Source organism: Lynx canadensis, chromosome A3, assembly GCF_007474595.2.
Source record: "Lynx canadensis isolate LIC74 chromosome A3, mLynCan4.pri.v2, whole genome shotgun sequence".
Taxonomy (NCBI): domain Eukaryota; kingdom Metazoa; phylum Chordata; class Mammalia; order Carnivora; family Felidae; genus Lynx; species Lynx canadensis.
This window is the reverse complement of record NC_044305.1, coordinates 58,883,977-58,910,172: the sequence shown is the minus strand read 5'-3', so window position 1 is coordinate 58,910,172 and position 26,196 is coordinate 58,883,977. Positions and strand designations below refer to the sequence as shown.

Sequence of the window (26,196 nt, the reverse complement as noted above, 5' to 3'; positions counted from 1 at the left end):
TGAATGCAGCCCAAATTACTGACCTGCATAATTTTGAGCTAAATAAATTGTTTTAAACAACTAAGTTTGGAGACTGGGCTGTTATTGGTTGAGGAAGACTGATACTAGATAGTTCTATTGTAGTTCTATAACTGTTTTTCTTTACTCACTATGTTACAAAGAGTTTGACTTGTCAATACAGATAGATCCATCTTATTCTTTTTAAGAGTTGCATACATTTCCATATAATGGATATTCTACAGTTTAATATTTTCTCTATGTTAGACATTTAAGTTGTGCCTGCCTGCCTCCTTTCTCTCCCTCCCCTTTCTTTTTCTGTATTATATCTGTATAGTTGTTGTATAGTTACCCCACTCTGTCTTTTCTTTGATAATATTGGTTATCTTTTTCATATAGATATTTTTAAAATATAATAAAATTTATCAATCTTTTCCTTAATGGCTTCTCTATTCTAAATTTTGCTCAAGAACAGTGTTCCAATCAAATATATACTCTATTTCTTTCTAATACAGAATTTTATATAAGCGCCCCTGTGTATTTATGGGTATATTAGGCTTAATCCATTAATCCTCTGAAATTTATTTAAATTTATAGTGTGAAATAGGGATTTTTTTTTTGCCAACTAGATTGCTAATTGTTTTTTTTAAAGATTTTATTTTTAAGTAATCTCTGCATACAATGTAGAGCCCGAACTTACAACCCTGAGATCAAGAATCACATGCTCCACCAGGTGCCACGTGGATGGCCAGTTGTTCTAAACACCATTTAGCATAGTTCGTCATTTTGCACTGATTTGAAATAACCACTTTTACTTTGTATTTAAATGATCTGCTTCAAGACTCTGTTCCAGTCCATTTATCTATTTGTTATTGTCTGTTACCAGATCAATAACAAAATGACTACAACAATATAACAATTACTACCGCTTTATAGTACATTTTGACATTGGCAGAGTATCTTTTTGGCAAAGTATAGTTGAATATTTTCTCTCTGGAAATGATTTGAGAGTCAGTTTTAAAATTCCATGAAAGGGGCGCCTGGGTGGCGCAGTCGGTTAAGCGTCCGACTTCAGCCAGGTCACGATCTCGCGGTCCGTGAGTTCGAGCCCCGCGTCAGGCTCTGGGCTGATGGCTCGGAGCCTGGAGCCTGTTTCCGATTCTGTGTCTCCCTCTCTCTCTGCCCCTCCCCCGTTCATGCTCTGTCTCTCTCTGTCCCAAAAATAAATAAACGTTGAAAAAAAAAATTTAAAAAAATAAAAAAAAATAAAATTCCATGAAAAAGGAGTTTTGGAATTTTAATAAGGATTACACTAACTTTATAGATTAATTTGCCATCAGTTGAACTTTTAACAACATTGACTCTTGTCCTCAACGATCATGATATGTCTTTTCTTTATTCACATATTTCCTTACGTCCTTCAGTAAAGTTTTGTAGTTTTCTTTTTTATTATATTGCATACTTATTCTTTGGCTTAGTCCTCAGAATTGCATAGTTTTTAAGGCTATTTACATTTCCTAATAAATTTTTAAATGTGTTTTTATTTTTTTAAGTTTATTTAGAGAGGCAGAGAGCACGTGTGAGTGAGTGCACGTGGGAGGGGCAGAGAGAGAGGGAGAATCTCAAGCAGTCTGCACACTGTAAGTACGGAGCCCAATGCAGAGCTGGAACTCACAAACCACGAGATCATGACCTGAGTGGAGATCAAGAATTGGACGCTTAACCAACTGAGCCACTCTGGCGCCCCACCTAATACATTTTAAAATTTATTTTTGTTTATGTTCAAGAAAATTATTCCTGAAAATAGTTTTGTTTTGTTTTGTTTTGTTTTGTTTTGTTTTGTTTTGTTAATTAGGCCATTTTGGTAAACTCATTCATTCTACTAATTTGCCAGTTGATTCTTTTGGATTTTCTGGGTAGATAATCGTATCATTTGAAACTGAGAGTTTCTAACTTTCATTACAGTTTTCATTTCATTATTTTACTTTTGGAGGGCTCCTGAACTTACTAACCCTCCCACTCCCCCATGTGTTTGTATTAGTCTGCTCAGGCTACCATTCTGAAGACTACAGTCTGGGTAGCTTAAACACCAGAAATTTATTTTCTCACAGTCTGGAGTCTGGAAGTCCAGGATGAAGTGCTAGCAAAATGTTTCGGATGAGACCTCACTCCTCAGGTTGCAGACAGTCCCTTCTCACTGTGTCTTCTCCTAGCCCTTTCTTTGTGTGCTCTCAGAGAAAGGATTCTGGTGTCTCCCTCCTCTTATAAAGACACCAGTCCTGGGGCACCTGGGTGGCTCAGTCAGTTAAACATTCGACTTTGGCTTGGGTCATGATCTCGCAGTTCGTGAGTTTGAGCCCCACATTGGGCTCTGTGCTGACAGCTCAGAGCCTGGAGGCTCCCCCTCCCCTACTCGCACTCTGTATCTCTCTTTCTCAAAAATAAAAGATTAAAAAAAAATTTTTTTTTGAATAAAAAATAAAGATACCAGTCCTATCAGATTAGAGCCCTATCTTTATGCTTCATTTGGCCTTAATTATCTCCTTAAAGGCCCGATCTCCAAATATAGCCACACTGGGGATCAGGGCTTCAACATATTCCATTTCTGGGATATCAGCATAATCCAATTTCTGAATTAGCATTAAAAATAATGTTTTTAGGGGCACCTGGCTGGCTCAGTTGGTGAAGCATGTGACTCTTGATCTCAGGGTTTTGAGTTCCAGCCCCATGTTGGGTGTAGAGATTACTTAGAAATAAAATCTTTTTAAAAATAATGAGTTAAAAATATTTCTATTTTTTATTCTAAATATCTGAGAAATAATGTGTGAAAAATGTACAAAATAAAATTAATTTGATATAAACCAGAGTTATCACATAGGTTTATTTGAAAAATGTATGTTTGTGCATAGAGCACTTAGTTCATGGTAGAGATAGACCAAATATTTAAACAATACTTATTGATTGATAGTAGAACTGCCACAAACCTTTGCTAGTATGTGTGTGTTGTGTCTAAAATGTCCATAAGTAATTGTGTTTTAATATCATATAGATAAGTGGTTTATGTTCAAAAAGCAATCATTCTTTTCCCATTCGTTCAGTAAAGACTTGCAGTTGGGAAGTGGGTGTATTTCAATACAAAGATATCATCTCTTCCTGGTGTTTGAAGACCTTAGTTTATTCTCCTTGAACTAAAGTGGTAAATACTGTAATAAATAGAAATCTCTATTTTCTTGCTGGCTTAAGGAAGTAGGCAAAATATTATTGCTATACAGTAGTTTATAATTCCCACTCTCTTATGAATTAGAATTTTTTGGCAAAATACCACATTTTAAGTCATAATTAAACAGTTTATGTGTTTATTCTGAGTGACTCCCACACAAAATTATTCTTAAAACTTTCATTAACTGAAAAAAATGATATAAGATGACTTAGGTAAAGTATTAACATGTTTTAAATACATTGTAAACATTCAACAATTGTTAGTTGCCTCCTAATCCTTAAAAGAGCAAAAATTAAAGATATGCATAATGAAAAAAAGATATTTATGTGATATATGCCTTATACAGGTTGTGCTGTTTGCAAGACTGCAGACTTCATTCTTTCTCCTTTCTATTCCATATCCAATCTCAAAGAGGCTGTTAAATTTTTTTTATTATTGAAATATAGTTAACACACAATATTATATTAATTTCAGGTGTACAACGTAGTGACTTGACAACTCTATACCTTACACAGTGTTCCCCACGGTACCGTCTGTCACCATATGACATTAGTATAATATTATTCATTATATTCCTTCTGCTATACTTTTCATCCTATGACTTATTTATATTGTAACTGGAGGTTTGTACCTCTTAATTCCCTTCCCCTATTTCTCCCACTCTTTTACCCTCTTCCTTTCTGGCAACTACCAGTTTGTTTTCTGTATTTATAAGTCTATCTGTTTCTAGGTTTTGTGGTGGTTGTTTTATTTTTTAAGATTTCACATGTAAGTGAAATCATATGGTATTTGTCTTCGTCTTATATCACTTAGCATAATACCCTATTATAAGATGCCTATACTAGGCAAAGCAATCTGCAGATTGAATATATTCCCTATCAAGGAAGGTCTTTTTAGAAAAAAGTGAACACGTTGACTAAAATCCCACACTTTTACAGACATGACTGGATTCAGATATCCTTGAGTCCAAATCCCTGCTCTGCATTCATTATGGTTTGGTAACCTTGGCAAGTTCCTTATTCTCTCTCAGCCTCAATTTTCCCATTCATAAAATTAGGATAATCATACACTCCTTACGGATCTTCTGTGAGAACTACATAAAATAACCTAAGTGAAATCCTAAATAGAAGCTCAGTAGGTGACATGTTATTATTGTTGTTATTATTATTGTAATTAAACACTTATGTTTTCTTATATGCTGGTTTTATTTGAAATATTTAACTTATTCGTAGAAAGGAGTCTGGACAAACCTTAAGGAGTCTAATTTCTAACTATGCTTTTTAAAATATCTACTTGAACTTTTGAGTTTCTTGTAATATTATATCCAGGACTCCAAATTTTGTTCTCAGATGCACCAAAGACTATAAAACATCCTTTGTTAATGGTGGAAAATAAACAGCTTCTTAGGAAATAAGACTTCGTCACACAAGAGTGTATAGATTTATATCCAGTTCTTTGATTAAAAAAAGAGAAAACGCCTTTCTACAGTCAGAAATGTTTCTCAAACCACTATAGAATAACAATTATGACTCTCCACTTTTTATTTTTATTGCTGGATTGAAAAAGATGATTCTCTACAATGCCTACCCCAGGAGGAATTATTCCACAAATAAGGGCCCAGCGTGACATTTATGAGAAAGCCAGGGTCCTCCTGTGCAAAATTGATTGGTTCTCAGCCAACGGGCTCCCGGGCGTTGCAAACAAAGGCACCTTCTCCACTGGGACCTATCAGATGCAGGGCAGAGTATTGCCTCTGCCTTTGGAACTTCAGGAAATGCTCAACTCCTATCTGGGCAGCACACATCTGTGGCCAGCAAAGAGGAACCTGGCTTTGAAAATGAAACAACTTCCTCCTCAATTCATTTCCATCTTGGCCATCTATTGCTTCTGCATGCTACAGATTCCCTCCTCAGGTAAGGAGATCCCTTCATCAGACCCCCAGCTGGGCTGAGCTCTAACCCTTGATCCTTCAGGGTGGTTCTGGGTCCTGGAAGGAGTCCAACATAATCCCCTCACCTACCTCCATTTCCACCCTTTTGAAATGGCTTCCCATTTGTCCCTAACCTTTAAGAGAGGGTGGACAGAACTAGATGCTGCAGCCTTTTACCGAAGGACATGACTCCCTTGTGGAACTGTCGTTAAACAGCTCCTGACTTAGGGCTGTCCCAAAGATGAGCTGCTAAAACTGTGAGGGATATGAGTTGGAGACCCCGATGTCTTAGCCATCTGTGTTCCTGGAATTCTGAAGAGAGAATACAGTAAAATTGAGTTTACAGACATGAGGACTGGGGATTGAGGGACAGTTGGAGAGGGGCGGGAAAGGAATGCAAACAGGAAAAAGGAATATTTTCATGGCCTTTCTGTGGGCTCCCTGGAGGCAGGATCCCAGACAGAGCTGCGGAGGCCCCAAGTCTTAGTGGGCTTGGGCGCTGTCCGAGGATCTGACTGGACAAGGCTATTGCTTCACCAGCTTCTGAGAAACCAGTACCTTTACAGGGAACCAAGGGTGGGATATGGGATCAGTAGTCGGAATGCATTACCAATTTCAAGGTAATTCACCAAATGATACAGGGAGGCATGTGGTGGCAGCTCCAATTGGAAATGTGGACTATTTCAAAATTTCAGACTTTTCCATTAGAATTTTGATTTAGGGGTGTAGAAAAGTTTTGAAAATATATTCAAACAGAAAATATATTTCAAACAGTATGTTTGTTTTGCTGTGTCTTACAGTATAATCACAAAACCTAGACATTGCAAGGAACCTTGGAGGTCATCTAATTTAACCTTTCATGGCAAGCAGGGATCTATGATTTCCCTGTTTGATTACTTTCAGTGACACCCAACTCACTACCAGCCTAAGAGAGCCAGTAACTGCCTCTTCTTGGGTCCAATAGAATCTTGTTTATATTACACTTTGGGGAATTTGTTATTACCTTTTACTTATCTATCTATATATTTATATCCACCTCCCCCTTTTTCCTATTTAAATTTTTTTGTTTCCCGAGGATAAGGTTCCTATGGTCTTTATCATTTGTACTGTTAACACAGAACCTGTTAATAAATCCTTATAGGATTGGTTCAAATTACTTTGCATTTTTGAATGGCTCCAACCATCAAAAATTTCTTTACACTAAACTGAAATCTGATCACGTGTAACTTGTAACCATTAGCCTGAGTTATTATGTATATACTCTTGAACCAAATATTCCCTGTCCCACATTTTAAAAAAATCTAAGTTCAGGGTTTTACATTTATCCCATTAATTTCACCTCTCCAACCGATTCCTCCAATTTCTGTATTAGCTATTCCCCCAAGTATTGCATCGTGTACAAATGAGATGGAGACTTCATTTAGGCCAGGTAAAGGCTGACTGGCATAGGGTGCAGCTGTGTGCTGGTAACACCCTTGCCCAGACCTACCCCTGAAAAGTCTGGTGAAGCAGAAGAACAAGTATCTGTACTTCTTAAAAGTCCCTAGACTGACTCTGATGCACACACTTTCTTGACACCATCTCCTAATATGCTATCTCCATAAATTCCATAAAAATACAAATTAAGTTTTTCCCTCTTGAGTTACTAACTCTTATGTTGGTAACTCCTGGTAAATTAAAAAAGGAATTGTGTTTAATTAATTTTAGTACAAATCTCACATTTACTGTTGTAGGTAGAAATGTGTTTTCTTTGTAAATCCTTTTTAAAATATTGTATTTCTAGAATCTCTGTATGTTTTTCAACGTAAAGATTTAAAAGTTAATGCTATGAACTTTTTTCTCTAATTAATATTTTTGTGATTTCTCATAATAGGATTTCCTCGACCTCTAGCTGATCCTCCAGATGACTTGGATATCATGCAGCTTGAGGTATGCTGCTATTCAGTAATGTGCGATTTTTATTTCATCTTGGCCTTGAAAATATCATGTGGATAATGTTCACTTAAAACTATTTTAAGATCAGATTCTTGGCTGCAGCAGGAACTCATATTGCCATTTTCATAGCCTCATTTAAGGCATCCTGAGAGTTGTGTTGAAATTCACTGCCACTGTGCGAGAAGGTAATGCAAGGTTCATAAATGGGACAGTTTTAGAGTTTTATATGTGCTGTAATAGATTTCTATTGACTAAGGAATTTAGACTTATCTTTGATTCAAATTTAGACTTATCTTTGATTCATTTTTCATATTTTTCTTTAGTGGCTGGCATATGGGGCAACTCTTTCTTGGCAAACTAAGGTAAAACAGTTATATGCATATAATTATTCTTTAAGTTATAACAATTCACATGTTTATATCATAATTGATATCTGTAAGAAGCACAGTTTTTTGGTACCTACAGGAGAAATCTGTGTGTATGTCTAAATACATGTGTAAGAATGTAGTTTTAGGAAATAACAAGTGAATCTGTCATATATAAAATACCATAAAATATTGGTAGTTCATGTATATTCTTATAATTATTATAATACATACATATATAATTATATTATGTATATTGTGACATATCATGGTATATGTTACAAATTGATATACTGTGATATAATAGTTCTTCAAAACAATCATCTCATGTAAATGACCTAACAGTGATAGGAACCACAACAGTAATGTTTCAGTGGATACAAAGTAAATAGATCTCATGTAAAGAACCTAACAGCGATAGGAACCACAACAGAACCACTTTTGATTCAGTGGAAAGTACAAGAGGGTGGTATTAGGGTGGAGTGCATGACTCTTAGCATACACTGAATATTTTCACCTTGAGGCACATCTTTTCTTCCTCACTTCCCCCAAGCCACAGCATACCATATCCTGGCCACATTGAGCTGCTCACTATTCCCCAAGTGCACCAGGCCTTTATATGTTTGTTTGCACAGGCTTTTCCTTAGCCAAAATGCCTTTGCAGGCTGTGTTCGCAGCTCAGACTCTAAAACCAAAGTACCTGGGTTTAACACCCAGATCTACTTAACTTTGGCAAGTTTGTTAATCTGTGTCTCAGTTTTCCCATCTGTAATATGGGAATAAACCTCATGTTATTGTGAAGATTGAGGGCTTTAATATTTGTGAAGTGTTTACAGCAGTAACACAGTAAATGACAGCACTTCAGTGCCAGCTGTTACCATTATCTCTGATGCCACTAATGGCCATCCTTCAAGATTCAAACATCACTTTCTCGCTTACACTTCATAAGTATATCATGCCTATTTCTTCTTATTTTCAGTTTATCCCTATGCATATGTTTGAAGACAACTGTCCTCTCTTATCTTCAAAACTAATCTTATAGCCTTGATATCCAGAGCAAAAATTTAGGGTGAAAACTCAGTTTTCCATCTCCTTGCCACTGCCTGTTCACTTCACACCAAATGGGCTTCCCTACCCCTCAAATGAAGGCTGCAAGGATGTCCCCTACATAAGCAGAAAAAGTGGAAGTGTGGCAGTCACATGTGCTAGTTACAGTATTAAATTGGGTTATAGGTTTCCCCAAGTGCAAGGTGCCACATGGAATGAATTTCCTTCCACTTTCTCCATCTTCCCAAAGCTGATCCTGTTCGTCATCACCAGTTGTAGAAGAGCAAGGGCTTGTTCAGTGAACAGAACTATCAATATTTTTAAATCTATGGATAGAGAGATTGTGGCTCTTCCTGGTCTTGCTCCTGCATTAAAATATGACCTGTGGCATGTCACTTCCTTTCCTAGGGCTCTGGTTCCCTCAACTATCCCATGTCTGGATGAGCTACCTGGGCTCTAAGTCCACTTCCAGTCCTGCTCTCCAAAAAAGCCAGGTGTGTGTCTCTAGGGGACTTCTATCTTTAAGCAATTCAGAAAGCAGAGTTATGTTCTGCAAATAATGACACCTGTGGAAAGTCTTCCTGTTTCGTGTTTCTGGTGGGATCAGAAGATTAGATGGGAGGGTGGCAATAGATTCTTATGAACACAGCTCTACCGTTCATCCATTCAGAAGAATACATTCATTGGAAGCATGCCATATGTTAGGTGCTAAAGGTGCAGTAGTGGCCAAAATAAACAAAACTACCTGCTCTCATGAAACTTAAGTTCTAGGGGCACCTGGGTGGCTCAGTCGGTTAAGCGTCCGACTTCAGCTCAGGTCACGATCTCACGGTCTGTGAGTTCAAGCCCCGCATCAGGCTCTGGGCTGATGGCTCAGAGCCTGGAGCCTGCTTCCGATTCTGTGTCTCCCTCTCTCTCTGCCCCTCCCCTGTTCATGCTCTGTCTCTCTCTGTCTCAAAAATAAATAAACGTTAAAAAAAATTAAAAAAAAAAACAAGTTCTAGTTAAGGAAAAAATCATAAATTAGGTAAGTACATTTTGAAATTTTTTTTATGTAAAAAGACAAAATTAAAACAAGGAAGGTGCATATGAAATGTTGAGAGTGGAGTTCTAGCACCTGGAAAAGCATCTTCATGTTCCTTGTTATTTTTTGGCCTGAAACATAACAGTATAAAGCTGATGAATATGGCACAAAAAACGATTGTTTGCCCAATAAGTGTCCAGAAAACACACATACACTCACACATACATGATGGGTGTGTGTGTGTGTGTGTGTGTGTGTGTGTGTGTGTAGAATACATAAGTATCAGCTGCTTCCCATGTAGAAACTCTCCACAGTTTGCAGAAAGATGTAATTTTATCAACAGCAACAAGTTAGAAGTATTAGTAACAACTTTCATTTCTGTCTGGATTGAAGTTTGAGTTGATTCAAGAAGATTTCAGTGTGATTGAGATGTGAATGATCAATATTATCCAGAGCAGCATATTTGCAATATCATTGACAGTAATCCTCAATCAATTTTACAAAATGCGGGCATGGAAACCTGATTTATTGTTTTGTAAGATGTCTTCTTCACAGCAGTATCCTGGAGTAGCGTGTGCTGCCTGTGCAACCATCCCTGTCTGTCATCCACGCCAACAAGGGCAAGGTGGTGCTCTAACAAGGACTTAGAAATGAAAAGTTGGGCTTTCCTCCAAGAGACTGGAAGTTCATGTAGAAAGCATTTGGGGAGGTGGGGGTGAGGAAGAGTTTGGTTGATTTGAACCAACCCTAAAAAAGCTGAATTCCAGGGTACACCCAGCAACAAATTAAAAATTGCAATCATTAATTTTATTTCAACTCTTCGATGGTTATCTGGCACATGATTAGGGGATTGCTTGTGTGTACTACAGACCATGTTTTTCTCCCAAAGAAAGGTGAAATAAGATTTAGTTTTAAAATAATGATGTATTGCTGACAACTTGCTTTTTTGTAGGCCCTGCATCAACTCTAGTCTTACTGAGTTTGTCTAATTGATTTCCTTTTAGATTGCCAGTTTATTTTGTAATATTCAGATAAATTCAATAAGGTCCCTGGTGTAACTTATACTGAAAACCTTGTCAATTGCCTGCCCCTGTAAAATGCCATGTAACTTACCCTCACAATTCTCTTTCTAGGATAATCAAGACATATACAAAAGGGTGAGTACTGCCCAGCCTGGCAACACAGGCATGTAACTTTCACATTGATAGCAAGTGACACTTGTACTAAAATCAACTCGTACTAAAATCAACTTACTAAAATAAGACTAAAACCTGTCTTATTCAGTTTTTTTTTAATTTCACTACTCCAGAACTCAGGAGCCAACACATCCAGTTAAAAGTGGGGTCAGTATTTTACCATACTCCTCTTTCTATAAAAGTCACTCTCCTCTGCTTGCCTTTTATCCCTACCTAATATGTGCAGATAAGTAGAAAAGCAGGGGGCTTACAGACACTGTCTGTATAATAGCTCTCAAAGAGCTTTTTCCTGGGGCTTCCGGCATATTATCTCTCTCCCTGTCTGGGCTGGAAGTGATGTGAGGCTGACACATCAGAAAAGTTAGAGAATATGTTACCAAAAAGGAAAAATAAGTGAGGAATAACTTTTTATTATGCACTTACAATAAATGTTTTTAAAAGGCCCCATAAATACTTAACCTCTATTTGCATTTATCATACTGCCTTATTTTTTTAATTAAAAAAAAATGCTTTGAGAAGTGTAAAGTGCCATATCCCCAGTAGTGATCCATGGAGCTGCACTTTCTATAACCATCACCATGTGTATGTGCTATGGGAATAACATGCACTACCTCTAACTTTGTTATTATAAACTTGAGTTACCCTGAAAAGCAGGCTGTGTAAGTGAATTTCTGCAGGGTATGATTTGAGGAATATTAGGAAGGTCATAGAATAAAATTCTTAATTCAGGTGCTCTGTCATAGTAACTGAAATTCTACCATTAGAAAGTCACTTATTTATATAGTCAAGGCTTTCCAAGTCTTCAAGAACACCCTTAAAAAACAACAACAAACAGGGGCGCCTGGGTGGCGCAGTCGGTTGAGCGTCCGACTTCAGCCAGGTCACGATCTCGCGGTCCATGAGTTCGAGCCCCGCGTCAGGCTCTGGGCTGATGGCTCGGAGCCTGGAGCCTGTTTCCGATTCTGTGTCTCCCTCTCTCTCTGCCCCTCCCCCGTTCATGCTCTGTCTCTCTCTGTCCCAAAAATAAATAAAAACGTTGAAAAAAAAATTAAAAAAAAAAAAAACAACAACAACAAACAAAACAGCAAAGTGTTGTTTCCCCAAGAGGTGAAGACTCAGCTGTAGTATAGGTTAGGAATGAGGATCAGGTGAGGATGGGGATATTCTCAGTAAGGGCCATGAGCACTGCAAAGGGAGAAAGGACACCGGAAGAAGAAAACTCTGTGAGACAAATGAACCTTGACTCCGAGCCAAAGTGTTCAGGGAGGATTCCCAACAACTAGATATAAGACACGGGTATGTATGTCTGAGTGTGTGCCGAAAGGTCATAGACAAGAAGTGCAGGAAAATCAAAGGCATTAGGGAGAGGGTTATGGACGCTGCCCTTCCTCCTCCTTCCGTAGACTAGGAGCGCACACCTGGAGCGAAAAGACATTGGCACTGGGTTGCTTCTTTGGGACACTGCACGCCATACTAGGGCAGAACGCTTGGCGTTAAGGCAGATACAAGTCTGATTTACCCTCAGGGAATATTTGTAAGTGATGTGTTGGAATTGTGGACTGCTATAAAGGCAAGCAATTCTTTATTGAAAACATAAAATTTAAGCTTAGGCTCTGACATGGACTTTATTCTGGAAATTAAACTATCTGTAAGGCGGGCAATGGAGAGGGCCGTGTCCTACCCTCCCTGAGCCCTCTGTTGCAGTTTCCGCCTGTGCGCCCGTTAATGCGCCTGGCCGCGCAGCTCGCCAACCGAAGGATGAAAAGATTTCAGCAGCAGCGCGTAGGTGTTTTTCTCTTTTAGGCCACCCAAAGTTCACTTAACCATGGCAGATGCATGTGGTCGCTGGGGGAGTGGGGGTGGGGAGGCACGCGCTTGCATGCTGTCTTTGGATCTAAGCCTCCACCTTGGGAAGGAGAGCTGGCCCACCTTGTGCCTCAGTCTCCAACCCTGGAACCCGACCCAGTGGCTGCAGAGCCCCCTGGGGGTGGGTCGGTGGGGGGCTAGTACAAAGTTCTCTTCTGCTCTTGCCATCCCTATGTTTCCTTTTAGTTTCCATGTTGTTTTTACTTTCCCTGACCTTTCCTCTTCTCTTGACGGGAACAGTTTGCCTTGGTGATCCCCTTGCTTTCCGTTGTTGCCCCCACCTGCCCTTTTATCCGTATCTCAGAATTTTGTTTCTTTAAAAATCGTTTTTTATAATTTAGAAATTACCAGTTTCAGTAATAGCTATAATTGTTCAAAATGCTAATCAAGATTTTGTTGCGTGGTAGCCCACCCTGCAAAAAAAAGAAAAGAAAGGAAGAAAATTTCTTTTTTAAAAATATTTTTTTTTAAGCAATCTCTACCCCCAAGGTGGGGCTCAAACTCAGAGATCCAACATCAAGGGTCGCATACTGGCCAGACTGAGCCAGCCAGGTTCCCCGAGAACATTTCTTTTGAATGCTGAAACTCATCCCAGTTTGCCCAGGACCTTCCTGGTATTAGCTTTGAAAATCCCAAGATCCCCAGGAAGCTGCTCAGGTCCTGGAAAATTGGTTGGTCATCTTATGCACAGGCAACAGTTTGTCTTGTCTGATCCACTGCTGACTGCAACCTTCCAGACTGAGCCTGATCCTTGTTATGCCAGACCCACAAGTAGAGACAGCTGACCAAGCTGCCATGGCTTAACCTTGAAAATTTGCCCAAACCGAGGGTCAGTTTCAAGTTGAGGCTATTGGGAAGAGCAAGCCAACTTAACATTGTGTCCTGGACACAAATGTTACCTCAAGAAAACATGCTTGCCTTCCTGAACAGGAAGTTACAATTGGCTACCCATGGTTAGCCCTTCCCCTGAACTGCTTTTTTGCACCTGATTTCTGGCTACCTAAAGATTAGTGAGGATGGAGCCAGGGAGGTTCAGGGTCACAGCAGAACAACGGCAAGCCTGGGAGATGTGGTTCCTGTTAAAGTAACCTGTGCCTCCCTCCTTCACAGGATTCGAGGACTGATGCAGGAGATTTCACCAAGAAGGAAGGTAAGCCCCCGTGGAGAACAAAACTCCCAAAGACCTACAAGGGAAGGACAGGAAGTGCTTGGAGCTAGGCAGTCTTATAGCCCCTTCAGATCTCTTCTGAAAGAACTGGTCTCACAGTATGCCCCTGAAAATCATCTCTGAGGCTGAGCATTTAATTTCAGGTTTTCCTGAGCTTGTCCTGAGGCAGATAGGAATCATGGGGCAATGCTTCTGGCTGTTTATATTTCATCTCCATTCTTGCAGATGAGTCACCTAGAGCCATCTGTTCCTGAGGATTTGCTTTATGTGGCTCAGGGGCTCACATACCAGTTGTATAAACTGGGGGAGAGGTATTGCAGACGGCACAAACCAGCGCTTCTCGAGGTTGACCATGAATCGTAGATACCTTGGGACTTTGTTAAAATTCAGTAGGGACCTGAGAATAGACATTTCTAAAGAATTCTCAGGTGTTGTTGATGCTTCTGGTCTGGGGACCACACTTTGAAAACTGCTGTCATAGACATCTTCAGAAGACCTTTGGCACAAAGTGGTTACATAATGGTTTGTGTTTTTATGTTGCAGGATCACACTGCCACCTTGGGACGACCATTTTTCCTTTTCAGGGTATAACACATTTCTTTTTCTCTGTTTTTAACCCCAGTTCCCCCCTGTCACCCAATTATGAGTTCCTGCAGAATAAGCATAGCCCAGCAAGCTGGTGAATAATTATGGGGACTATCTCATCCTTTACTTAGGGGTAACTCTCAAAGTCTCCTCCTAGATGCTTTATGTTTATAGAGGAAAGAGTCCAGAAGGACCCAGGCTGAGAAACCAGGGCTCTGGGACCGTGGGTGGGAGGCGAGAGTACTGCTGATGGACAGACATGGGGGCAACCAGAATTGGAGTCTGTGACCCTGAGCACGAAGGTCAGGATACGTGGCCCCCAAATGCACTGGAAGTAGTATAATCTCCATCCTCTCCTCCTGCCCTGGGATCTCTGAGCCTCTTGCAAAGGTCACAGAGTCAGAAACTGTGTTTGTGATCCTCCACTGGCTAGCTATGCTTCATCCCTTAGATCCTCAATTGTTTGCATCAAAAAAATCAGACTATGAATCAGACTAGACCCATGGCCCTCAAACTGCCTTCTGTGGGTCACTAAGAGGTTCACCAAGAGGTAACTCTGCAAAGATCAGACAAGATTGGAAAACATGGCACCCAACACTCTCAAAGGTTTACGGTGTACACAGGCGTGTCCTTCAGGAAACAACCTGTAGTTCCCAACTTGTTTGATCAAGGAAGTTCTTCCACCTCCATGCTGCCTGCATGACCTATTAGTGGTTATTCTCCAGAAAGTGCTTTGAGAAACAGTGGGTCTCTATGATGTCTTTAGGGTGAGAAGTCCTGTGATAAATGGTTTGAAGACCATCCCACCACATAAATAGAGGCTGGGGGTGGTGGAATGGTGGGGCGGGGACAGTGGGCTGTAGGATCAGCAAAGGTCCTGGAGCACTGCCACAGGTGACCTACTACCAGCCCTGGGCTAGGGATTACCAGGTGAGCTCCCAAGGGGGCTGCTGACATCCCAGTTAGGAGAACAAGGCCATAAGGCCCAGTTGAGGAAGGATCTGAAGCCCAGAAACAGGTTCTAGGCAGTTTTGTCTCAGTATCTGTAAGCTGCTCCATTTTTTTTTTTTTTTTTCCAGCCAAGGAAAGGAAGAAATACTGAAGCCAACACCCAGTAGGATAGTCCAAGGTCAGCCCCATTGCAGTCTTCTCCTCCTAGCAAATGTTGTGTCTGACTGAAGGGGAGTGAGAGGCAACCAGAGCGGTGGTAGTTCAAGAAGAGGCGGGCCACATGGAGGCTCTGAGGGCCCCCCACCCCCTCCCTTCCCTGCTCTCCACACTGCAGAGACCTCCACTGCAGCCTGATAGGCTGTCCCAAGCACACAATGCAGGCTTTGCTGCCTGCCAGCTCTTTGCAGGTGTGTTGGCTCCAGCAGTAGCTGTGAGGGAGAGAGAACCCCACACGGCCCAGCTGATCCCCAGGACTTCTCACCTGACTCTTCTGATGAGGGAAAAGCCACCCTGGAAGGCTTGGCAGGGGAGGGGGGGTACCTTATAGTGGGCACATCTCTGAGTACAGCCAGGCAAGGCTACTCTGTCCATTCAGCAGTGTTCTGAGACCCAGTTTAAATCTGGGGAGATTCGTTGGCCTCCAAGCCTGTGGAAGTGAAGTCCACATATGAGGGCAACTCTGGGCCTCCTCTGTCTCTTGTGTGGTCCCAGGGGCATCAGGTGGCTGTCCTTCGGAGGTGTCACAGTTTCCTTCCTAGAGCCTGATCCTGACCTGCTGGCAGCAGCTAAAGCCTGGGCAGGCCTAGGTGCCTGAGAAAGCTGTCCAGATGCTGGGAATCAGAGCTCTCCAGGTGAAGGTGGGGGAAGATGTTCACAGAGGCTATAGCACTCACACAGACCGAATGGCCTAATTAGATACAGCAAAGATAAATAAGTACCGTTTTGGGGCATTTATGACTTGTCCAATGAGGCATAATTTTAAAATATGTTATATAATAACATACCCACCGGTCTCGTCTTGATTCTGATAATGATTTGTTGCAAGTGGTACATTTTTCTCTTCTTTTGCAGAATTCAGTGGCAAAGAGAAACTGGATCAGATAAGGAAATCGAGCAATTATTTTGAACAAATGTCAAATTTCTTTCTGTGAACAATACTTAAAGATAATTCTCTTGCTCTGTATTCTCCAGAATATTCAGTTGTGTAAAAAATAAAGTAGCATAGGCATAACATTTTCATTTCTTGTTGGGAAGTCTTGGGGGAGGGATAAGATGTATTTTTAAAATAACAGGATATATATTTTTTAAATGTGTTGGTTTTGGTATTGTCTTCACGTGCCTCAGCTATCTTGTTATTACTGAGAATTGAGAGGACTGTCTGGCTTCATATTCTGACCCTTCCCCCTTTGAGCTGGAGGACTATGGGCTGGTCACTTCTCTATGCCTCATTCTCCTCCATGGTAAAGTGTAGTTGGTAATGATAGTACCTTCACATAATTTTTGTGATGACTGGGGAGACCACCTGTTTTAGTAAGGGGCTTAGCATAGTGGTACATAGCGTTCAGTAAGCATTGGCTCTAATTACACTTCAAAGATGAAATCAAAGATGATTTTCATGACACAAATGGTACCAGAGCAACTTGCCCTTATGAGAGCTGCTTCTCTATGGCTGACCAGGGCCTTGAGGTTATAGCACTAAGTTAATGTCTAACAATTCCATGAGTCTTGGGCCCCTTACCTTCTTAGGCACCTCCTCTGTAAACAGGATGTGACTTCCAGGCCTCCCAAGATCATTTGAAGGAGTAGGTGATGCAGAAGATCTCTTACTCTTTAAATAATAGTGACACATACTTTCTCACTCTTTTTTCTCCAATCGCATTTATATTAGTTCTTTTTTTAATTGTTTATGTATTTTGAAAGAGAGAAAGAGTGCACATGGAGCCCAATGCAGGGCTCAAGCTCACAAACCATGAGATCATGACCTGACCCGAAATCGAGAGTCAAATACTTAACTGATGGCCACCCAGGGGCCCCATATTAGTTCTTTTGACTGCAGTCTATATATCTCCCATATTGTTTTGTCTCTCTGATATTCATTATGGATATTATCTTTTAGTCTGTCTTCCAGTTCACTAAATCTCTTTTCAGCTGTGTCTCTTATGTTATTAAAGCCACCTGCTGAGGGGTGCCAGGGTGGCTCAGTCAGCTAAGCTTCTGACTCTTGATTTTAGCTCAGGTCAAGATCTCATGGTTAGTGAGTTTGAGCCCCACATTGGGCTCCACACTATGACTGTGTGGAGCCTGCTTGGGGTTCCCCCCCCCTGCCCCTCCCATGCATTCTATCTCAAAAAAAAAAAAACCTTAAAAAACTTTTAAAAAGCCACCTGTTGAGTTCTTAATTAGGGTTATTATATATTTCAGTGCCAGAATTTCTATTTGCTAATTTCATATTTTCTAGCTCTCTGGTGAGATTCTCAATCTTGTCATTTTTCTCCTTTAACCTATTAAGAATAGATATTTTTAGAGTCTTTCTGATAAGTAAATAATCTAGCTTCCCTTTATGTATGTTTCACGATTGCTATTTGTCTTGGTTTTTTATTACTTACCCTTATTCTTACAGTATAGTTCTTTGGGGGCCTTAATGAAATAGTTGAGAGTTTTTCATGGGTTCCTCCATTGCACACCCTACACTCCAGTTCTTGCCCCCTGGTCCTAGAGGGTGACAAAGATTGCTGCCCAGTTTTTCAGTCTCACAGCTGCCTTCCTGAGACCTTCAGATATTCCTATAAGAAATATACTAGCCCCAAAGGTTTATTTTACCTTTCTGGGTTTACATCTTAATCATATTATGGCCTTATAAGTCTTAACTGCCGAGTTATCCTTCATGATACCAATTTACCAGAGGAAATTCTTGCAAATCCATGAGAACACAGATACAAGAGTGTTCACATAGTTTCTTAGAGCAAAAGAGTTGGAAAGAACCAAGATGTCCATGAGAAGAGAAGAAATAAATATAATATTCATATAAATGAACATTTGCATGATGTTAGAAGAGTCTTAAAATCATGATGTTGAGTGAAACAAGCAAGATGATTTTTATGGAAAGATATAAGTTGAATACTATTGTGAGAACAAATACCAAATTTAGGAGAGCAGTGATTCCTGAGGTAGGAAAATTGACACAAACCAGGGAGCCACAGCAGGGCTTCAACTATATTGGTAATTTTTACAGTGGGTGTTAATTGTGTAAAAAAATAATAATTTACAAATGAATTTATGTGGAAGCACAGAGATTGTGTCCAGGAAGATCAAAGAGAGAGGTGGTTCTTGAATTGATTCTTTTTTTTAAATGTTTATTTATTTTTGAGAGACAGCATGTGAGCAGGGGAGGGGCAGAGAGAGAGGGAGACACAGAATCTGAAGCAGGCTCCAGGTTCTGAGCTGTTGGCACAGAGCCCGATGCAGAGCTTGAACCCGTGAACCATGAAATCATGACCTGAGCTGAAGTCAGATGCTTAACAGACTGAACTACCCAGGCACCCCTTGAATTGATTCTTGAAGTATCTGTAAGATTTCTATAGATGGCAATGGAAAAGAGCATCCCTGACAGAATAACAAAGGCGGGAAAGTGGGAAGATTCAGGGCATGTTCAAAAGACTGACTACAAGTAGCCTAGTCTGACCAGAGGGCAGGGTGCGTTGCAGGGTGGTTTCCTCCTGCTTTCCCACCCCAGCCCCCACACACATGCACAACCTTCCTGCTGGGCTAGATAACACTTGTTGAAACTGGGGTGAGGCTAGATTCAAGTAACTTGGAGATGAAGCTATGGCCCATGTTGAGGTGCTATGACCACCCATAGTTGAGATATATGGACAGTGTGCATGACTTGGCAGCCAGACTGCCAGGGGTTCAAATTCCACCTCTGCCTCTCACTATTTGTGAGAGCCTAGAAGAAGGAGAGGCAGATTTGGTGAACAGCTGGTTAGTTTCTACTGTAGTAAAAGTATTATCTCTAGGTCATGAGAAAACTGACACTCATAGGTATTAAATTCTTGTCCAAGATCTTTCAGTAAATGGCAGAGTCAGAATTCAAACCCAGGTGTAACTGGCTCTAATATCTATAGCTGATAATTCACCATTGCCAGCTGTCTCTCAGGGACACAGAATTAGCCCTTGGCTGTGTGCAGGAGTGGGATGGGATGAGGGTGGAGGGTTGAGTTCTACAGGAAGTTACGAAGCTATAATGCCTGCCACCTCAGTCCTGGACTTGGCTAGGTAGAGATGATGTACCTAGTACAAGAACAGAGTGAAGCAAGAATTTGCTGCAGCTGAGTAATGCCAGGACCACTTCTTATTTAGGGGTCAAGAGAGGGTTCTGGGTAAATTAGGGGAGGTTGAGTAGGGACCTCCCCCACCTCTGCTTGGGCTCTCAAATTCTTTTCCAATTCAACATGTTTAGACACTTTGGCTTTCTTAGTATTTATAAAGATATTTTTCCTATATATCTCAATCTCTGAAAGAAATAGATGTGCCTGGCCCAAACAAACCCCTTCAGAGGGTTGGAAAAGTTCCACCTCTGGGCAATTTTATTTTTTGTTCGATTGTCTGATCTCTTTGCTGACTCCTAGCATTTCAGTTTAATATTAAAACCCATCAATTTGCCTCAAGAGATTAAGTCACGATCAATAGAAACCCTGAAGGAGAAGATAATAGGACTTACATTATTTATACTCTCAGTCTTTGTCTTCCAGACATTGGTGAAATGGAACTTAGGAAATTGCTGTAATAAAGCAGAGCCCAGGACAAGAGGCTTTCACCGCATAGCAGCTATAGGGACACTGGAGCACCGGGCAGTGGGCAGTAGACTATGTGGCTGCACACTCAGAAAGAGAGGTGGCCAAGGGAAGAGTTACCACTTGTCACCATTTCCCAGGGAAAACTCATCCTGACCTCAAACAGTGGAAGAAGCATGAGGAACATTTGTGGGAGAGTTATTTTATGCTTGATTGGCACTTGAGTGATGGACAGCACTGTAAAATGTACCTTTTTATCAGGGGATAGGATCTACTCCCACTGAACTAGAAAACAAAGAGACCTCTGGGTAATGAGACTTGTTTTACTTAGAGTGAGAGACCCAACAATATTGTGATTTGAAGAACAAGTAAGTTTTTCTCTCTAGCTTACAGTTCTAATGTGGATGACCCAGATCAATGGAGCAGCTCTGTTCCTTGAGCCGTTCAGAGATACAGGACCCTGAAAATCGCTGCCCCACTATACCCTGCGCTGTCAATGCTGAGTTTCCACCAGTCTATGCTCCAGCTTGATGAGGTGCACACACTGTGTGTTAAGGCCTGGGCTTGGAAATGGCAAACATTGCTTCCCTCCCTTGGAGAGAAATCAGCAACAAGGCCACACTCAGGGGATGTAGTCTGTACCTGGGGTGGCCATGTACCACTAAACCCTGCTGCCTTAGATTTAGAAGAAGAGAAGGGTGCCTAGTGGGCAACACAGGATTCAATGTCAAGGAAGGGGAAGGGATTCTTTTTTTTATTATTATTAATATAATTTATTGTCAGATTGACTTACATACAACACTCAGTGCTCATTCCAATGACTGCCCTCCTCAATGCCCATCACCCATTTTCCCCTCTCCCTCACCCCCCATCCACCCTCAGTTTGTTCTCTGTATTTAAGAGTCTCTTGTGGTTTGCTTCCCTCCCTCTCTGTTGGTAACTATTTTCCCCCCTTCCCTTCCCCTATGGGCTTATGTTAAGTTTCTCAAGATCCACATATGAGTGAAAACATATGATATCTGTCCTCCTCTGACTGACTTATTTCACTTAGCATAACACTCTCCACTTCCATCTGTGTTGGTACAGAAGGCCATATTTCATTCTTTCCCACTGCCAAGTAGTATTCCATTGTATATATAAACCACCTCTTCTTTATCCATTCATCAGTTGATGGACATTTAGGCTCTTTCCATAATTTGGCTATTGTTGAAAGTGCTGCTATAAACATTGGGGTACATGTGCCCCCATCCATCAGCACTCCTGTATCCCTTGGGTAAATTCTTAGCAGTGCTATTGCTGGGTCATAGGGTAGATCTATTTTTAATTTTTTGAGGAACCTCCACACTGTTTTCCAGAGCAGCTGCACCAGTTTGCATTCCTACCAGCAGTGCAAGAGGGTTCCCATTTCTCCACATCCTTACCATCATCTGTAGTTTCCTGATTTGTTCATTTTAGCCACTCTGACTGGGGTGGGATGGTATCTCAGCATGGCTTTGATTTGTATTTCCCTGATGATGAGTAACATTAAGCATCTTTTCATGTGTCTGTTGGCCATCTGGATGTCTTCTTTGGAAAAGTGTCTATTCATGTCTTCTGCCATTTCTTCACTGAATTATTTGTTTTTCGGGTGTGGGATTTGGAAAATTCTTTATAGATTTTGGATACTAGCCCTTTATCCAATATGTCATTTGCAAATATCTTTTCCCATTCTGTCCGTTACCTTTTAGTTTTGTTGATTGTTTCCTTTGCAGTGCAGAAGCTTTTTATCTTGATGAGGTCCCAATAGTTCATTTTGGCTTTTAATTCTCTTGCCTTTGGAGATGTGTCAAGTAAGAAATTGCTGCAGCTGAGGTCAGAGAGGTTTTTTCCTGCTTTCTCGTCTAGGGTTTTGGTGGTTTCCTGTCTCACATTTAGGTCTTTCATCCATTTTGAGTTTATTTTTGTGAATGGTGTAAGAAAATGATCTAGTTTCATTCTTCTGCGTGTTGCTGTCCAGTTCTCCCAGCACCATTTGTTAAAGAGACTGTCTTTTTTCCATTGGATACTCTTTCCTGCTTTGTCAAAGATTAGTTGGCCCTACATGTGTGGGTCCAATTCTGGGTTCTCTATTCTATTCCATTGGTCTATGTGTCTGTTTTTGTGCCAATACCAGACTATCTTGATGATTACAGCTTTGTAGTAGAGGCTAAAGTCTGGGATTGTGATGCCTCCCACTTTGGTTTTCTTTTCCAAGATTGCTTTGGCTATTCGGGGTCTTTTGTGGTTCCATAAAAATTTTAGGATTGTTTGTTCTAGCTTAGGAAGAATGCCAGTGCAATTTTGATTGGGATTGCATTGAATGTGTAGATTGCTTTGGGTAGTATTGACATTTTAACAATATTTATTCTTCCAATCCGTGAGCAAGGAATGTTTTTCCATTTCTTTGTGTCTTTTTCAATTTCCTTCATAAGCTTTCTATAGTTTTCAGCATACAGATCTTTTTATATCTTTGGTTGGGTTTATTCCTAGGTATTTTATGGTTCTTGTTGTAATTGTAAATGGGATCCGTTTCTTTATTCCTCTTTCTGTTGCTTCATTATTGGTGTATAAAAATGCAACTGATTTCTGTACATTGATTTTGTACCCTGTGACTTTGCTGGATTCATGTATCAGTTCTAGGAATCTTTTGGTGGAATCTCTTGGATTTTCTATGTAGAGTATCATGTTGTCTGCGAGAAGTTAAAGTTTGACTTCTTCTTTGCCTATTTTGATGCCTTTTATTTCATTTTGTTGTCTGATTGCTGATGCTAGGACTTCCAGTGTGTTAAACCACAGTGGTGAGGGGCACCTAGGTGGCTCAGTTGGTTAAGCATTCGACTTTGGCTCAGGTCGTGTTCTCACGGTTTGTGGGTTTGAGCCCTACATCGGGCTGTGTCCTGACAGCTCAGAGCCTGGAGCCTGCTTCAGATCCTGTGTCTCCCTCTCTCTCTCTGCCCCTCCCCCGCTCATGCTCTGGTGCTGCTCTCTCTCTCTCTCTCAAAAATAAACATTAAAAATTAAAAAAAAAAAAGTGGTGAGAGTGGACATCCCTGTCATGTTCCTGATCTCAGGGGGAAATCTCTCAGTTTTTCCTCATTGAGGATGATATTAGCTGTGGGCTTTTCATATATGGCTTTTATGATGTTTAAGTATGTTTCCTTCTATCCCGACTTTCTTGAGGGTTTTTATTAAGAAAGGATGTTGTATTTTGTCAAATGCTTTTTCTGTATCTATTGACAGGATCGTATGGTTCTTATCCTTTCTTTTATTAATGTGATGTATCACATTGATTGATTTGCGAATACTGAACCAGCCCTGCAGCTCAGGAATGAATTCCACTTGATCATGGTGAATAATTCTTTTTATATGCTGTTGAATTCGATTTGCTAGTATCTGGTTGAGAATTTTTTCATCCATGTTCGTCAGGGATATTGGCCTGTAGTTCTCCTTTTTTATGGGGTGTCTGTCTGGTTTGGGAATCAAAGTAATGCTGGCTTCATAGAATGAGTCCGGAAGTTTTCAGGGAAGGGATTCTTTTAGCAAAGTACTAATGCTATGAAATGTGAGGGGGAAGAGGATATCAACAGTGCAAGAGCCTGTCAGGGGCTAGTAGATGCTCTACCAGTGGGACCCAATGTGCCCCCTTGTCCTCCTCATCTGAGTGGACTTTGATGAACTTAATGGCTGTCTACTGAAATTGAAGGCTGAGAGGAGGTAGGATTCTGTGGACCAGACCACCCAGAAGAGGAAAGAGCGAGGGAGGGGTTGGTGACCCAGTGGCTGCAAGAAGGGCTGGCTAGGAGGAGCTGCCCCAGAAGTGAAGTGAAGGCTGTGTCTTTTGAAGAGTTACTGGGTGAGAGAAGGTAAATTGAATAGTAAGGAGACTCTGTTCCTGAACATTCCTGTGAATATTCTCTCAAAGGATGAGAAGGCGTGACTGGAACCTGAAGTAAAAACACTGTATGAAATCCTTCTGGATCATGAGTGACTTGTTTAGGAATGGACTGTTCCACTCTCTTCTACTGTGGCAGGGGTGCAAGGAGCATAGTGCTTCTCTGGTCTAACTTAGTGAGAAGGTTCTCCACAGGGACTCTGTTGGCCCACACATGGAAGATTTTCCTTGACATTCTCCTCTAGGGAGCTGTGCTTCACCCCTGAACCACTCCTTACTCATAATTTCTGATTTAATATGTCTTCCTGCCCAGATATTAAAACACCAAAAGGGCACGAGGGCCTGAGGGCATGGACCCCAGCTGTCTAGGTATATGCTATACATACAGTTTCTAACACATGCTCAGCACATAGTAGGTGCTCAATTAATAACTGAATTGAATTTCTTCCAGGCCCTATGGCTTGCTGCCAAACAGGGGAAAGGCTTGTGACAATGCAAATGGAGGGACTGCAATCTAATGCAGTTGGGATCCCTCCCAGGGATTCAGAGCCACCTCTGGCATCTGCTTGCATCAACCTTAGGACCTTAGATGGGGGGCTTGAGCACCCACCCAGGCCAGTCCCTGATAGCTGCTCATGACTGCTCAGCCCAGTGCCTCAGGATTCCTCAAAGCAGCCCAACCCAATGGACCCATTTACTCCCCACACCCATGGTCACAGCATATGCTGCTGGCTGCTACAGCCCCCACAAAAGAAGAGATAAGCATCACTCTGCCCCAGAATTATCTCCCAGCCATCCTCCCATTGCCTCCCTGTCCTCCAGGGCCACTCCTCTATCTGGGCTCTCTGAACCTTTGCACCAGGATGAAAAGCCTTCTTTATCCACAATCTCTTCCTGAAATCTGTACCTCCATTTCCTTTCTCTTTCTGGGAAGGGGGTGGGGTGGGAGAAGATGCTCAGTGTCCAGTACCAGGTATTCCAGAATGCCTTCAGGGGAGGGGTCCTCCCACCACCTTAAGAATTCCAGACCAATTGTACTCTACCCTTCCCTAAAGCTCTGCACTTCTGGGCAGCTCATTTCTTCCAGCTAAGCCATTCTATCCCCGCTTCAGTTCTGTCATCTACAGACATCCTGACTGTACTTTTCTCTTCCCTTGAGGGATATAGTAATTTGTTCATGATCTCCATCTGTATCTCATGTCCTGTGTCATCTGGATTGGCCTCACAGCCCCTGTGGACATCAGGACTTGGATTTCTTGACCTCATCCACAGAACTTCTCATCTTTTCACTTCAGCTGCCCTCTGGTTCTCTCCCCAACCTTAGCTTAGCAAGCTTCCTAAGAGCAGAGGCTCTGTTTAATTCCTTTTAAGATCTGAGACCTAGGACAGTATTCAGCTTACAGAAGGTTCTCAAAAAATGTTTGCATGAATGGAAGAATGAACATGTCAAAGATAAGTGCCTAGCCCATATTTGAGATACAGAAGTAATATACTAGATTTATAATTCAGAGACACTGCATTAATCAAGTCACAAAGCTCTTAGCTTTGGTTTGTTGTAATTATCAGTGCAAGTTCCTTAGGTGGAGAATGCTCGTATTAATAACTTTAGTGATTTGATTAAATGAAAGATTGCCATACTTGATTCATGACTGATAATTTCAGATCTTTGTGTAGGGCTATTATAAGAAAATACCTAATGATATGGGGAGGCAGAAATAGGGTCTGATCTGAAATGTGATAAGTCATCATTGAAAATTTCAGTCCTCTGGCTTCCTTTCTGGGATGTAAAACTGGTAATGAAGTCAAATAAAAACAAACAAACAAAAATCACTACTACCCCTTCACCCAAATACAGGGCCGAGGGACCATTTTCCTCCTATTAAAGCTTCATCAGACAAGGACCTCCAGGGACGAGACTGTAGTCCAACAAAATCAGATTTATTGATGTGAGCTTAGTGACATCAAAGCAGCTGTGAAGTGCTGCTCAGTAGGAGGGAGGAAGTTTGTAAAGTCAAGGCTCCAGCAGAATGATCTGAGGAGAGTCTAAAGGAAGTGGGGATCAAAGCACCTGGGTGGCTCAGTCAGTTAAGCGTCTGACTTCAGCTCAGGTCACGATCCCGCGGTTTGCAGGCTTGAGCCCCCCCCCTTCTGGCTCTGTGCTGACAGCTCAGAGCCTGGAGCCTGCTTTCTGTATCTCTCTCTGTCTGCC

The 26,196-nt window shown here is 41.2% G+C and overlaps 1 protein-coding gene across 2 annotated transcripts in view; it reads left to right on the top strand.

Moving 5' to 3' along the window:
• The window catches only part of NMS (neuromedin S), a 46,491-nt gene extending 29,922 nt beyond the window's left edge, over positions 1 to 16,569 (top strand). The window contains exons 3-10 of one of the 2 annotated variants that reach the window (XM_032592619.1): positions 4,784 to 5,130; positions 7,021 to 7,076; positions 7,406 to 7,444; positions 10,652 to 10,675; positions 13,691 to 13,730; positions 14,292 to 14,333; positions 15,413 to 15,462; positions 16,356 to 16,430. In XM_032592619.1, the coding sequence (XP_032448510.1) occupies positions 4,797 to 5,130; positions 7,021 to 7,076; positions 7,406 to 7,444; positions 10,652 to 10,675; positions 13,691 to 13,730; positions 14,292 to 14,333; positions 15,413 to 15,435 (558 nt within the window). In that variant the 5' untranslated portion in view covers positions 4,784 to 4,796 and the 3' untranslated portion in view covers positions 15,436 to 15,462; positions 16,356 to 16,430. Of the gene's footprint in view, positions 1 to 4,783; positions 5,131 to 7,020; positions 7,077 to 7,405; positions 7,445 to 10,651; positions 10,676 to 13,690; positions 13,731 to 14,291; positions 14,334 to 15,412; positions 15,463 to 16,355 lie in introns of both variants that reach the window. The other variant, XM_032592618.1, reaches the window with a different exon arrangement.
• The last annotated feature ends 9,627 nt before the right edge of the window (positions 16,570 to 26,196 follow it).